Here is a 12,935-nt window from a genome sequence, read left to right on the forward strand (position 1 = left end):
CACCTTTCTTAAGTCTGAATCCCAGTTCTGCCACTATGGCCTCAATATCCTGGTCTGTAAAATAGAAAAATTGTAGCCCTACCTCACAGTTATCATGGGAATTAAGACAGTTGATTTATCGAAAGCACTTGGATAGGACCTGGCTGGCACTTAATAAATACTATTGAAGCATCGGCTGTTATTACTATTTCAAGCGCTACCTCTTGCCCCTGTGCCCCAGCTAGGCCAATGCTTTCCATTGTTCTGGTGCCCCTGCTTTCTCAGACTCTGAGCTCTCCGGTGGGCTCTTCCCTCTGCCCAGAACACTCTTGCCTATATGTTTGCCCACTAACTCCTGACCTTCCCTCGGGCCTCAGCTCAAATGTTATTTCCTCAAAGAAGCTTTTCCTGATCTCCAGATTAGAAGAGGCTTCATGCTATGACCTCCCAAACCTTTCCTCATAACCCACATCATAATTTGTTCAGGGTGATCCTGAATCAGGAAGTTTGTCCCTGATAGGCCATAAGCTCAGAGAGGGCAGAGGTCATTTCTGCTTGGCTACCTGCTACACCTAAGCACAGTGCCTAGTACTCTGTAGGAATACCATAAACACTCGTCAAATGAATGAATGAATGAATAAGGAACAAAACACTTGAAAGTCTTTTAATAAAGGTATAAAAACCTGTACACGTATAAACTACCACAATAATAAGCATATGAAAAAAATCTATCATTAAATAATCTAATGTTAAATCAGGAAAAGTCTGTATTGTGTGAAGGAAATGTCCTCTTCAAGTTCCGTAAAACATATTGATTAAAGTTGAGCTTGGAACATGTCTTTCAGTCAAATGGAAGTGAATTATCCAATTATTGACTTATTAAAACATTCTCTGCCTCTACCTCCTGGAAACCACATATAGGCCTCAGATGGCAGAGCTGAAAGGAATAATTGAACAGGGAACCTGTTTGTTCTCAGAGAATTTTCATGGCTTTAATTCAAGAAAGGATTACATATTTCCATGAATAAGCAAAACCAACTGGGCTAATCTGAGAAATTCGTTGCTACCCTGGGAGTTAATATATCTAAGCCAAGTCACCAGGAAAACTATGTTCTATTATCAATCCACATTCAAACAAGAGGAAAATGATGATAGCATTTTAATTCAAATAGACAATAAAGTGATTCCCTTGGGAATGTCTTCAGGGACAGGTTGCTTACACTCCACTGGCACAAGGAATCCCGAAGGAGGAAGGATTCCTACCTCCCCCTTTCCCTACCAACTGTCAGATTCCAATTGATCCTCTGCTGTCTAAATGGCCATAGAACACATCCCAGAGGCTAATCTGATCTTCAGGAGAAAATGCAGTTAACTGCCTCACTATGGGAAAACTGAACCAGGGTCTGGACATGGGAACCGGATGATAGAGGACTGGGGAGATTTCACTAGAACCCTGGTGGCCAGAGGGCTGTGGGAGAGCTGGACGATCCTAGAGATCCTACAGGCTAGATGATTGAGAACGTTTTGCGTGTCAGAGCAAGGGTCAGCTTCTCTGAGCAACTGGGAGCTGTACGCGTAGGGCCAAGCTGTGGACTACATTTCCCAGAAGGCTTTGCTGGGCTGTCGTACTGAGAGCAGGGCGTGTCTTGGAGGACCAGCCACAATCCCGCAAGCCTTGCTGGGGCATCTCGCTCCACTTGTGCAGCCGCAGCAACCAGCCCGCAAGATGATCGGGGTCCTGCTCCTGCTCCTCCCCTTTTTCCTGTACATCGCTGCACCCCAAATCAGGTCTGTGCAAATGTATTGCCTTCTCTTGAGAAGAATTCAGGGGGACGTTAATCCTCACCGAAGCTCCGTTCTCCAAAAGAAGGAAAAGGAAAACTCCCTGGGGGGTTCCAAGTAGGTCGAGGCCCGGAGTTCGGTCGGTCGGAGAGTCCAGCCGTCCTGGATTCGGGGGGACGAGAACAGGAGACTTCGGGCGATGGGAAGGGCTGCAATCCGGAGCACCCGACTTTGTTTTTCCCCATCCCATTTTTCGTCTCCGTAGCCCTTGCTTTTTGCTCCAGAGAATCCCAAGTGCAAGGCTACCTCCAACACTTAAGTTTCCAGTATTGGGGGTTTTTACACCCTAAAATGGTGTGTGGACTTCAACACTGTTTTCCTCTTAGCTCCCACGCCTTGAACCACACCTATCTGGCTTCCTGCTTCCAGCCTTTAAAGTACAAGGGAGCGATTCGACTTTTTGCTTTCTGAAACTGTCCCTCGATGGGAATCATGATATCCGCAGACCCATTGCTTGCTCTCTTTTTGCTGTTAGATTTGCCTTTTTTTTTTTAAGGAAAGAAACGAAAGGGTTTCGTCGTGAGCGGTATCCTGCCTTCAGAGCACGACTGTCTGGGGATCTGAATCATAACCTGGGGTTTGGGGGTGAGACCGAGCTTGAGGGGTAGTACTCTCTTGACCTGGTGACACAGTAGCCAATGGCTGGCTGAGTACCGCCGAAAATTGACCGAGAGTTGCACAACAGGCGTCTGCTGATTGGTCCTCAGTAAATCACCAGTAGTGACGGTGGACCAGTGACTAATGAGACACAACCCTTTCTGGTGGGGTGGAGGGTGGAGGGGGGGCGTGGTCACCATCCAACAACCTGCTCCTCTTCTAGTTTTATCTCCCTTCTGAACACCTCGTGCTCCCACTCAGATGAAAATGCTTTTTATCTTTCCACTACAAGTTTCTCTTACCCAGATAGAATCTCAATGAAAAGTTGAACCTGAACTGAAAATACTGCTCATATATCTGTGAGATTTTTCTGAGGAAGACTATACTGCAAGGGTCATTTCCCCCAAACACCTGGTGAGGTCATGGGAGCTAGACTAGACTTTTCATAGTTGATTGTCTCTTTCATTCCAGTTGGTAAGGAGAAGAGCTCAGTGGAGGTCCTGATAGGTTGTTGCTCCTGGAGCTAAAACTGAAAGGATGTGAGAAACTGAACAAGGAGGCTTACCTCTGAGAAGGAAGATAGATAATCTTTGGTGACCACCGTGAGTTAGTTTGCTTCCTATCGGCCTGTGTACCCTAAGCAGGTAGTATTAGTGGCTAGGAGTGTGTGCTTTGCAACTCCTAAGTTCAATGAAAAAGACTGAAATGCTCTTTAAAATTTTATCTCCTGGTCAAGAGATTCTTTTTACTTGAGTCTTTTTTTTTTTTTTTTTTTTTTTGAGGGACAGAGAGACCTAGCGCGAGGAGGGAAGGGCCAGAGAGAGAGGGAGATACAGAATCCAAAGACAGGTTCCAGGCTCTGAGCTAGCTGTCAGCACAGAGCCCGATGCGGGGCTTCGACCCACGAACAGTGAGATCATGACCTGAGCTGAAGTCGGACACTTAACCGACTGAGCCACCCAGGAGCCCCTTTACTTGAGTCTTGAGATTTGCAGGGAAGAAAAAGAACAATCTGAGGCCTATTAATCCCTGTTTTTGCATTCATTTCTTTGGAAAAGAAGGATAGTATAGTGCTTAGGAACAAGGACACTCAACCAGCTCCTCTTTGTCTTTTAACGAATACTTTTTTTTAATTTAATGTTTATTTTTTACTTTTGAGAAAGACAGAGAGAGGGGGAGATACAGAATTTGAAGCAGGCTCCACGCTTCAGCCTGTCAGCACAGAGCCCTACATGGGGCTGGAACTCACAAACTGAGACCATGACCTGAGCAGAAGTCAGAAGCTTAACTGACTGAGCCACCCAGGGGCCCCTAATTTAGTTCTTTTCTTTGTTTTATTTTTAATTGTGTGCGTGCCCCTGTTTCTGTGTTTCACCCCAGGTTGACAAGCTTTTGTGATTTTAACTTTTTTGTTGGATTAGCTGCATATCAAGACCATAAAGTGCCAGTTGTGGACTGACTGACATAAGTGGACCAGTTCTTGCTTTTTGTAGGCTGAGTCTTGTGATTCCCTAAGCCTGTCAAAGAGCTCAAACTGAAGTCAGGTGTCTTGATAATCAAATATTTATCTGGTTGTTGTACCGCAGGGGGCAGCTCTAAGGTTTGCCATTACAGTAAAATCACTTTTGTTCTTGAGCAAGACCAGAAAACTTCTTCAAACTTCCTTAAATCTATAAAGGGACAGCACTAGAAAGAATCAAAATGAACCTTAGCTTTGGGGTTGGAAGGCATGGGGGTTTGCAGGAGCCTCTGGCCAGGATGAGGAAAATGAAGAACTGATGAGCTCTCCTTCCCTCTCTACAGGAAAATGCTGTCTAGTGGGGTGTGCACATCAACTGTCCAGCTTTCTGGGAAGGTGGCTGTGGTCACTGGAGCCAACACAGGCATTGGAAAGGAGACAGCCAAAGAGCTGGCTCAAAGAGGCAAGCTCATCTGCTTCTAATTCCCTCCTGCTACTGCCATTTTATCCCTCACAAGGATGACCATGCTCCTAATCTTGGAATTCAAGAACTTTCCAAGTGTCCCACAGATTCACTGGTCTCAATGTAGTATAATGCTCTACATATAATGAACACTTAAGGAATATTATTAATTTTTCCTTTTTGATTTGCTCACCAGATACCTCTGTCATGAAGTAGGAGTAAAATTCCCATTAAAAAAACAACAACAGTAGAAAATAACATTCTTAAGTCTATAATGTCCGCTCTAAAGCAGAACTGACAATTTATCTCTTTTATATGTTGATTGACAGGAGCCCGCGTGTATTTAGCATGCCGAGATATCCAAAAGGGGGAATTGGTGGCCAAAGAGATCCAGACCTTGACAGGGAACCAACAGGTGTTGGTGCGGGAGTTGGACTTGGCTAATACTAAATCTATTCGAGCCTTTGCTAACAATTTCTTAGCAGGTAAGTATTGAACCAGAGATTATGTTTTTGGTCTTGCAATCAACATGACAGACTTAGCTAAAGGAAAATGTCCTTCTCCCTCTTTAATATGTAGAAATACTAGATCATTTATAATCAAAAACTTTCATTCATAGCTGACTCCTTAGTAACAAAGGGGAATCCTCAAGAGGCAGAAACAACAACAAAAGTAGAATTTAAAAAGTCATAGAAATGCAAGGCACCTGGGAGGCTCAGTCAGTTAAGTGTCTGACTCTGGATTTCAGCTCTGGTCATGATCTCGTACGTAGTTCACGGGATTGAGCTGGACATCAGGCTCTGTGCTGACAGCATGGAGCCTGCTTGGGATTCTCTCTCTCCTTCTCTCTCTCTGCTCCTCTCCATTCTCTCTTCTTCTCTTTCAAAATAAATAGGTAAACATTAAAAAAAAAAAAGGTCCTAGTAATGCACAAGAACTAAAGCCAAAAATCTCACAGGAATATCTGAACTCAATATGAGCTTTAGGGTCTGGAGTCTAAACACTCATACAGGGGGGTGCCTGGGAGGCTTAATTGCTTAAGTGTCTGACTTTGGCTCAGGTCGTGAACTCGCAGATCATGGGTTCAAGCCCCCATCAGGCTCTGTGCTGACAGCTTAGAGCCTGGAGTCTGCTTCAGATTCTGTGTTTCTCTCTCTCTCTGCCCCTCCCCTGCTCATGCTCTGTCTCTCTTTCTCTCTCAAAAATAAACATTAAAAATTTAAAAAAAAACACTCATACAGGGACCCTGAGAGCCGGGGAGCTGTATCTCAGGTTCCACATAAGGTTGGGATTCATGAGAAGCCATCTTGTCCGTGACAAAGAGGCATAAAGAAAAAGCCCTAGGCAACCAGCTCTAAGATGTGACAAAAAAAGCTCATCTTCTCTTTAGGACATAGATGGTTAGAGAGTCAAATGCAAGATATTAGAACCTCAAATTGGCATCATCTATGGGGGAGAATTTATTGCATCACCAAATGGTATAAGAATCTTGAGCTGAGGAATTAACATAACACCCTGTAGAATCACATCAAAATCAAATCCAAGAGTACTCTGTAGGCCTATCCCCTCATAACACAGGGACCTTGGCCTCCCTAGGTAAACAACTTCTGCTGATATGAGCTTATAGTTAGAAATTAAAAACCACATGAGAAACCATGAGGAAGAGTTATCGTATGTAACAAAAAGGTGAAACCTGTATTTCTTTTGGTGCCTTTTGGAGTTCTCCAGTAGCAGGGGTGCATATAGAACATCCTTTTTTTTCTCTTGCCTGGAGTCTTTCCATTCAGCTTAGGAAGTCTTTCTATTAAGAGAGGTGGGCAGAACACTCTCCCTACCTGGAAAGATCATAAAGGCCACTTGGTTGTATAAGATGGAATCTTGCTCTGTGGCAAAAGTATGTAGGATTCAACTAAAGTCTGAAACAATGAAAAACAATACAAAATACATATGAAGGGTAAATGGAGGAAAGATTGAAACCATGGATCCCCATTTTCAAAGCCTGGGTGTGAGGCAATTTCTTAGATGTAACTGCTGTAGCTGGCTTCTTCCACACTACATCTCCTCTTTCCTGCAGAGGAAAAGCATCTTCACATTTTGATCAACAATGCAGGAGTGATGATGTGTCCCTACTCTAAGACAGCAGATGGCTTTGAGATGCACATGGGAGTCAACCACTTGGGTAAGAAATCTGGTCTCAGGGCACCTGGGGGGCTCAGTCAGTTGAGCATCCGACTTCAACTCAGGTCATGATCTCATGGTTCATGGGTTCGAGCCCCGCATCAAGCTCTGTGCTAATCACTAGCTCAGAGCCTGGAGCCTGCTTCAGATTCTGTGTCTCTTTCTCTCTCTGCCCCACCCCTGTCCATGCTCTGTCTCTTTCTCTCAAAAATAAATAAGTGTAAAAAAAATTTAAAAAAAAATCTGGTCTCATCACAAAGCTGGAGGAAACCTAAAGTGCTCCTTGGAAAACTTAGGGGTCAGACTGAGCTATCCTTGTGGTGTGATTGGACACAGGGCTTTAAAAACCCATAAGTGATTAGTGAATACTATGGTCATGCCTGAAAGCCCAGAGATAAACTTGAGGCCCACTCGAGGCTCCACCTACTTTTTGATCTGTGATTTGGATTCAATTCACTTTGGGGCACTTTTGAACAGCCCAGTTGAACTGGGTACTGTGTTGCTTTCTTTGTAGTGATCTTCACGACCAGCATCAGGCAGAGGCCTCCTGCTCTTAAAGAGTGACATTAATCAAAGTTGGAAGAAGACCAGACTTCATATTCACATGTTCCAGATCCCCCTCATGGAAGGATGCCTGTCCTATTTGCCTAAACCCTCACTGAGCTTGTTCTGTAGTTGATAATGAATTAACGAGGCAAAAAGCCTTATTCCTGAATTCTCTGCAGGACTCACTACTACTCCCTTCCCCCTGACATTGGCCTTGAACTCTGTTAATTTTAGTTTTTCTTGTAGGTCACTTCCTCCTGACCCATCTGCTGCTAGAGAGGCTGAAGGACTCCGCCCCATCAAGGATAGTGAATGTGTCTTCCATAGCACATCACCTGGGGAGGATCCACTTCCATAACCTGCAGGGTGAGAAATTCTACAATGCAGGTCTGGCCTACTGTCACAGCAAATTAGCCAACATTCTCTTCACCCAGGAACTGGCTCGGAGGCTTAAAGGTAGGCTTAGAAGAAATGAATATAGAAATATAAATCAATGGGAAGTAGCAAAAAGCCACAGAAATACATTGTTTTCTGGAGCCCATCCCCTGGATAAAACCTGCTTCCATGACTATAACTGGGTATTATTTTAGTAAGTAGCCCACAACTGAATAGTGGAGGTGGCTGGCAGGAGATGGGGGAATTCTGACTTTGAGTCATAAGGCTTAGCTTTAGTACTTACTAGCCATGTGATCTGTAGCAAGCTACTTAACTTTTCAAGACTTATTTCCTCATAAGTAAAATGGGACTACTTTATAGGTTAAAGTCCTCATTAAGTCAGGCCTTATGAGCAAGCAACGTTTTTTTTACTCATAGTGAGACTAGATAGAGGGGAAGGACGTGAACTGGCACTAGATACAACCATTAGGATAAAACAGGTGCTAGGACTATGGTGGGGGAGGTTGCTCCCCAACAGCAAAAGATTAAGTAAGAGAAATGCATGCTTGAAGAGAGGATTCTCCAATCACAAATACACAGAGGTCCTTAGCACCATCTACTCTGAATTTTCAATAAAAATAAAGGTAATCCAGGATGGACAGCTGGGGTTGCTTAGGAGTTGAGGCAGGCAGAATTTTGGTTCAAGTAATCAGACACAGGAGCCCCTTTGTTGGAACAGGATCATCGAACAATGTGGACAGCTATGAGATGGAGAGAAAGGAGGCTGTGCTCAGCTCACTTCATTTCCCCAGTTTATGCCCAGGGCGTGACATCCTTTATCAGCTCAGGATGGATCAGAGTAACTGGATGGTGAAAGCTATCCAAAGGGGTGGTCAGGGAGCTAGGGTGCCCCGGAGGTGGAGAGTTGGGCCCAGCCCTGAGGATCCTATAGAAGCAGAGGATACACAAGTGAGGAAGCCTGAGAGATGTGAGGATTCGGTGAGAGATGGCTGTGGGGCAGTGACGGAGACCTGGGCGTAACAGAGGAGTCATTCATCAGCCATTCAGCACTCGGGTATTCAGTGTCCATGCTTTTCAATGCACTGATTTGGGGCTTGGGATGGAGCGGTGCCCAATACAAGTACAGTCCCTTCCTTGATTTGGATTATATCCACTGGGGGAGGGAGATAATTAACAAGTGTTTATACAGCTATCACATGAAAAATTAGTCTAGGAATACATGAATAATTCTCTTTGTAGTAAGTTCAAATAATACGGAGTTAAAAGTAAAAAAAAAAACGTTTTACTTAATCCCCACTTCTCCAGTCTTCTTTCTCCCTTGACGGAACCACTGTCAACAACTTGATGTGCACCTGTCCAATCATTTTTTATGCATTTATATGTGTCATACATAAGGAACTGAAACTCGAACACAGTATCTTGGAGACCTTTCCATGCTGTGCATACAGATTTAGCCCATTACTTTTGTTGGCTGTGTTCTATTTCATCAGATAGATGTGCCTCGGTTTATTTATTCATTTCCTTAACAACATCTGGATTCTTTCCTTTTTGTTGTTGTTTAATTATAATTGTGGTAAATACTATAAAAGGGAAAGTACAAGGACCTATAATGGATTGGGGGAGTGCTTACTCAGTCTGAGGGATCAGGGATGAAATGAGTTGCAAGCTAAGCCTTTATATAAGACGATTAGAAATTAAATGGGTTACAGAGTGGGTGGGGTGAGGCATCTGAGGAGCTTGAGGTACATTCCAGGCAGATGGAAGAGAATGCACAACATTGAGAAGTTGAGAGGCTACTGTGGCTAAAGTGTAGAAAACAAGAGGAAGAGAAGTCTGACCTAAGACTGGTGAGGTCGACAGGGGCAGAATCCTTAGAGGTTATGGTAAAGCTTTTGGTGTAAGAGCAGTGGAAAACCTTTAAAATGGGGGCAGGGCTGTGTCCAGCAATGATTTCTGTAGTCTGGGTGATTCATGACAGTAGCTTGGGCCAGAGTGGTAGAGATGGAGGGTAATGGACACTCCTAAGAGATGTTTAGGATGGGAAAACCCTAAAACTTGTTGAGTATGGTAACGTGGAGAATTGTCAAGAACTGCTCTGTGTGCCTGCCTGGTCTGGAGTTAAGAAACACTGCAGGATCCAGGTTTGGCCTTAAAAAGTATGAAGTTAGTTTTGGACCTGTGTCTGCATTACTATGGGTCATCTAGAGTATATGTCAAATTGGAAATAGTGTATATCCACAGTCCTTTGTCTGCAATTATGAAATCCACAAAGACCTGAAAATTCCACTTTTTCAGAAACTTGACACCAAAGCTCATTTAGCAACAAAATCTTACCTGTACCAGGGAGATTAGGTAATAAGCAGTAAATGTATGTGTCATATTATCTTTCTAAAATCAATAAAAATGGAAATTGGTCCCAAGTTCTAGTAAAGAACTGGGGACCTGACATAGCACATGCATAAGTGTCATTTAGCACTTACCATACGGGAGATACTGTTCTAGGCTCTTGTACATATGAACTCATTTAATCCTCCACACAACCTTGTGAGGTGCAGATATTAGGATTTTCCCCATTTTAAGAGGAAACTGAGTCATAACATCAGGACCTTCCTCAAGGGCACACAGTTAAGGAGTGGTAAAGCTAGGATTTGAAACTGGGCGGTCTGCCCACAAAGTTCATGCTCTTAACCACTACATTACACTGCCTCTTAAGAGTTCAAAGGAGTATAATGTACATAAAAATAGGCATGCCATAAGGTTATAGAGAGGGATTTTAGCAAGCCATGAGAACTCCAACATTTGAAGTTTGAGTAGAGGGTGATGAACTGGTCCAGGAAGCTAAAAGGAAGCAGTGAGAAAGGATAGGAAAATCTGGAGTGTGCGGTCATGAAAGCCAATAAAAAGGCAGCTTTGAGAAAGAAGTAGCCAATAGTGTCGAGTAACGCTAAGAGGTTGAGTCCTGGCTCTACTGTTTCCTAACAGTTGATAACCTCTTTGATCTTAACCTGTGAAATGGGGAGATATAAATTCCTGTGAGGAACGCTTGTAATACTGTTGGGGGAAGGGAGTCTTCATGGGGTCAAATGTTTATTCATGTCCTCTGCTCTCTTCAGCCATGTGGCAATATCAAGTCCTGTCTTCTTCTCTCCAAATGGCACACCCCCATTAGGCTCTGGCGTTACAACGTATTCTGTACACCCTGGTACCGTCAACTCTGATTTAGTTCGGCACTCAATTTTCATGAAGTGGATGTGGTGGCTTTTCTCCTTCTTCATCAAGACCCCTAAGCAGGGAGCCCAGACCAGCCTGTACTGTGCAATAACAGAAGGTCTTGAGAGTCTAAGTGGGCATCATTTCAGGTAGGAATATATCTGTTTTTGAAGATGGGGTTTCATTGCTCAAAGGAAGTAATTCGGATTTGTCTGGTATGCTATACTCCTCTTATAAAGTACATTTTGCAACAAAGCTATTGTCTTTTTTTTTGTTTAAACAGTTGAGTGTTATTTATTTATTTATTTATTTTGCAAGAGAGAGCAAATGGGGGAGAAGAAGGGGGGTAGGGAAACAGAATCCCAAGCAGGCTCTACACAGTCAGCACAGAGTCCAATGTAGGGGTTGAACTCATGGTCCATGAGATTATGACCTGAGCTGAAATCAAGAGTCAGATGCTTAACCGACTGAGCCGCTCAGGCACTCCTCTTTTCTTTAATGTTTATTTTTGATAGAGAGAAAGAGAACACAAGTAGGGGAAGTACAGAGAGAGGGACAGAGGATTCAAAGTGGGCTCTGTGCTGATATCACAGAGCCTGATGCAGAGCTTGAACTCACAAACTGTGAGACCATGACCTGAGCCAAAGTCAACACTTAACTAACTGAGCCACAGCTCTTTCTTTTGACTAAAGTTTTTACCTTTAAGAGGGGGGAAATTGACCCATTCACACTTTTCGTGGTACTTCTAGGTTTGATTTTCTCTACACCATTTTTTATTATGTTTTCTAGTTATTTCTTTTCTTCCTACTTTTTCTTATGTCCATCCAGTTTTCTTTGTTCCTTTTTGGACTCCTAGTTCTTTTTTTTTTTTTTTTTTTTTACATTAAAAAGATTTTGTATTTTTCTATTGTCTTCAGGACTAAAATAGTACCAGTGGACTCCTTCTTGAATAAGTGAAGACTTTTTTTTTTTAATGTTTATTTATTATTGAGATAGAAACAGGGCATGAGTGGGGGAGGGGCAGAGAGAGAGGGAGACACAGAATCCGAAGCAGGCTCCAGGCTCTGAGCTGTCAGCACAGAGCCCGACATGGGGCTCGAACCACGAACTGGGAGATCATGACCTGAGCGAGATCATGACCTGAGCCGAAGTCAGATGCTTAACCAACTGAGCCACCCAGGCGCCCCAAGTGAAGACTTTTAAAACTTTCTACTGTAGAAGGTTTTGAATACACACAGTAGTAGATAAAATAGCATGTTGAATCCCACAATACAGCCTTAATAACCACTAAGCCATGGCTAGTACTCACCTATCCCATCCACCAGCCCTTTCCATATTTTTTCCTCTCACATTATAATTATTATTATTATTATTATTATTATTTAATGTTTGTTTATTTTTGAGAGAGAGAGAGAGAGACAGAGCACAAGCAGGGGAGGGGCAGAGAGGGAGACACAGAATGTGAAGCAGGCTCCAGGCTCTGAGCTGTCAGTACAGAGCCTGATACGGGCTTCGAACCCATGGACCATGAGACCATGACCTGAACCGAAGTGGGATGCTTAACCGACTGTTCTACCCAGGCGCCCTCCTCTCACATTATTTTGAAGCAAATCTCGGACATCACAGAAGACTGAAATTTTAGCATGTTTTTACCTCCCTCTTCACGATTATGTGGAAATAACTTACACTTTTAGATAAAGGGCTGCAAATAAGTTAAAATTGGAAAGAAAGGTAGATGTATCATGAGAGGCCTGTAATGCCAGACTTGGAGAGGAGCCACAGTAGTTGTTTCAGTAGAAAGAGAAATAATCTGCTCTATGCTTCAGAGAAACATCCCTGCTGACTTTGTTTAATGAATAGATAAATAGCCCAAGTGAGAGATAATAAGTTCCTGATTTAGGGGAATGACAGTCAGAATGTGAAGAATGATTACGAGAGAGATGCCCTGAGGAGGCAGAATCTTTACTTCTTGATGACTAATTGAATGAGAGCTCTGGGAGGTGTTGGTGACCTGGGGGTCAAGCCTGACTTACTAGGAGGTTGATAATGACATTAACTGAGACAGCAGAAATGGACATATAATGTGTATAGCTTAGGGTTCTCTGATTCCAAAGCAGTGGAAACAGACTCAAGCTAACTTAAGCAAGAAGAGAATTTTTTAAAATATGGGGATTCTCCTAGGTCCAAAGAACAGAGTGGCCAGTCAGCTGGCTGGGGCGCTGCTGCTAGAACAAGTATATGCCAACTATCTTTAGTCTTTTTTTG

At 43.3% G+C, this 12,935-nt stretch overlaps 1 protein-coding gene across 2 annotated transcripts in view; it reads left to right on the top strand.

Annotated features, from left to right (window-relative positions):
- The first annotated feature begins 1,643 nt into the window (after positions 1-1,643).
- Positions 1,644-12,935, top strand: part of RDH11 (retinol dehydrogenase 11) — a 17,807-nt gene continuing 6,515 nt past the window's right edge. The window contains exons 1-7 of one of the 2 annotated variants that reach the window (XM_029950986.1): positions 1,687-1,767; positions 2,890-3,020; positions 4,222-4,340; positions 4,670-4,825; positions 6,415-6,519; positions 7,311-7,520; positions 10,630-10,819. In XM_029950986.1, the coding sequence (XP_029806846.1) occupies positions 4,226-4,340; positions 4,670-4,825; positions 6,415-6,519; positions 7,311-7,520; positions 10,630-10,819 (776 nt within the window). In that variant the 5' untranslated portion in view covers positions 1,687-1,767; positions 2,890-3,020; positions 4,222-4,225. Of the gene's footprint in view, positions 1,768-2,889; positions 3,021-4,221; positions 4,341-4,669; positions 4,826-6,414; positions 6,520-7,310; positions 7,521-10,629; positions 10,820-12,935 lie in introns of both variants that reach the window. The other variant, XM_029950985.1, reaches the window with a different exon arrangement.

The sequence above is a fragment of the Suricata suricatta genome, chromosome 9 (genome assembly GCF_006229205.1).
Source record: "Suricata suricatta isolate VVHF042 chromosome 9, meerkat_22Aug2017_6uvM2_HiC, whole genome shotgun sequence".
Lineage (NCBI taxonomy): Eukaryota > Metazoa > Chordata > Mammalia > Carnivora > Herpestidae > Suricata > Suricata suricatta.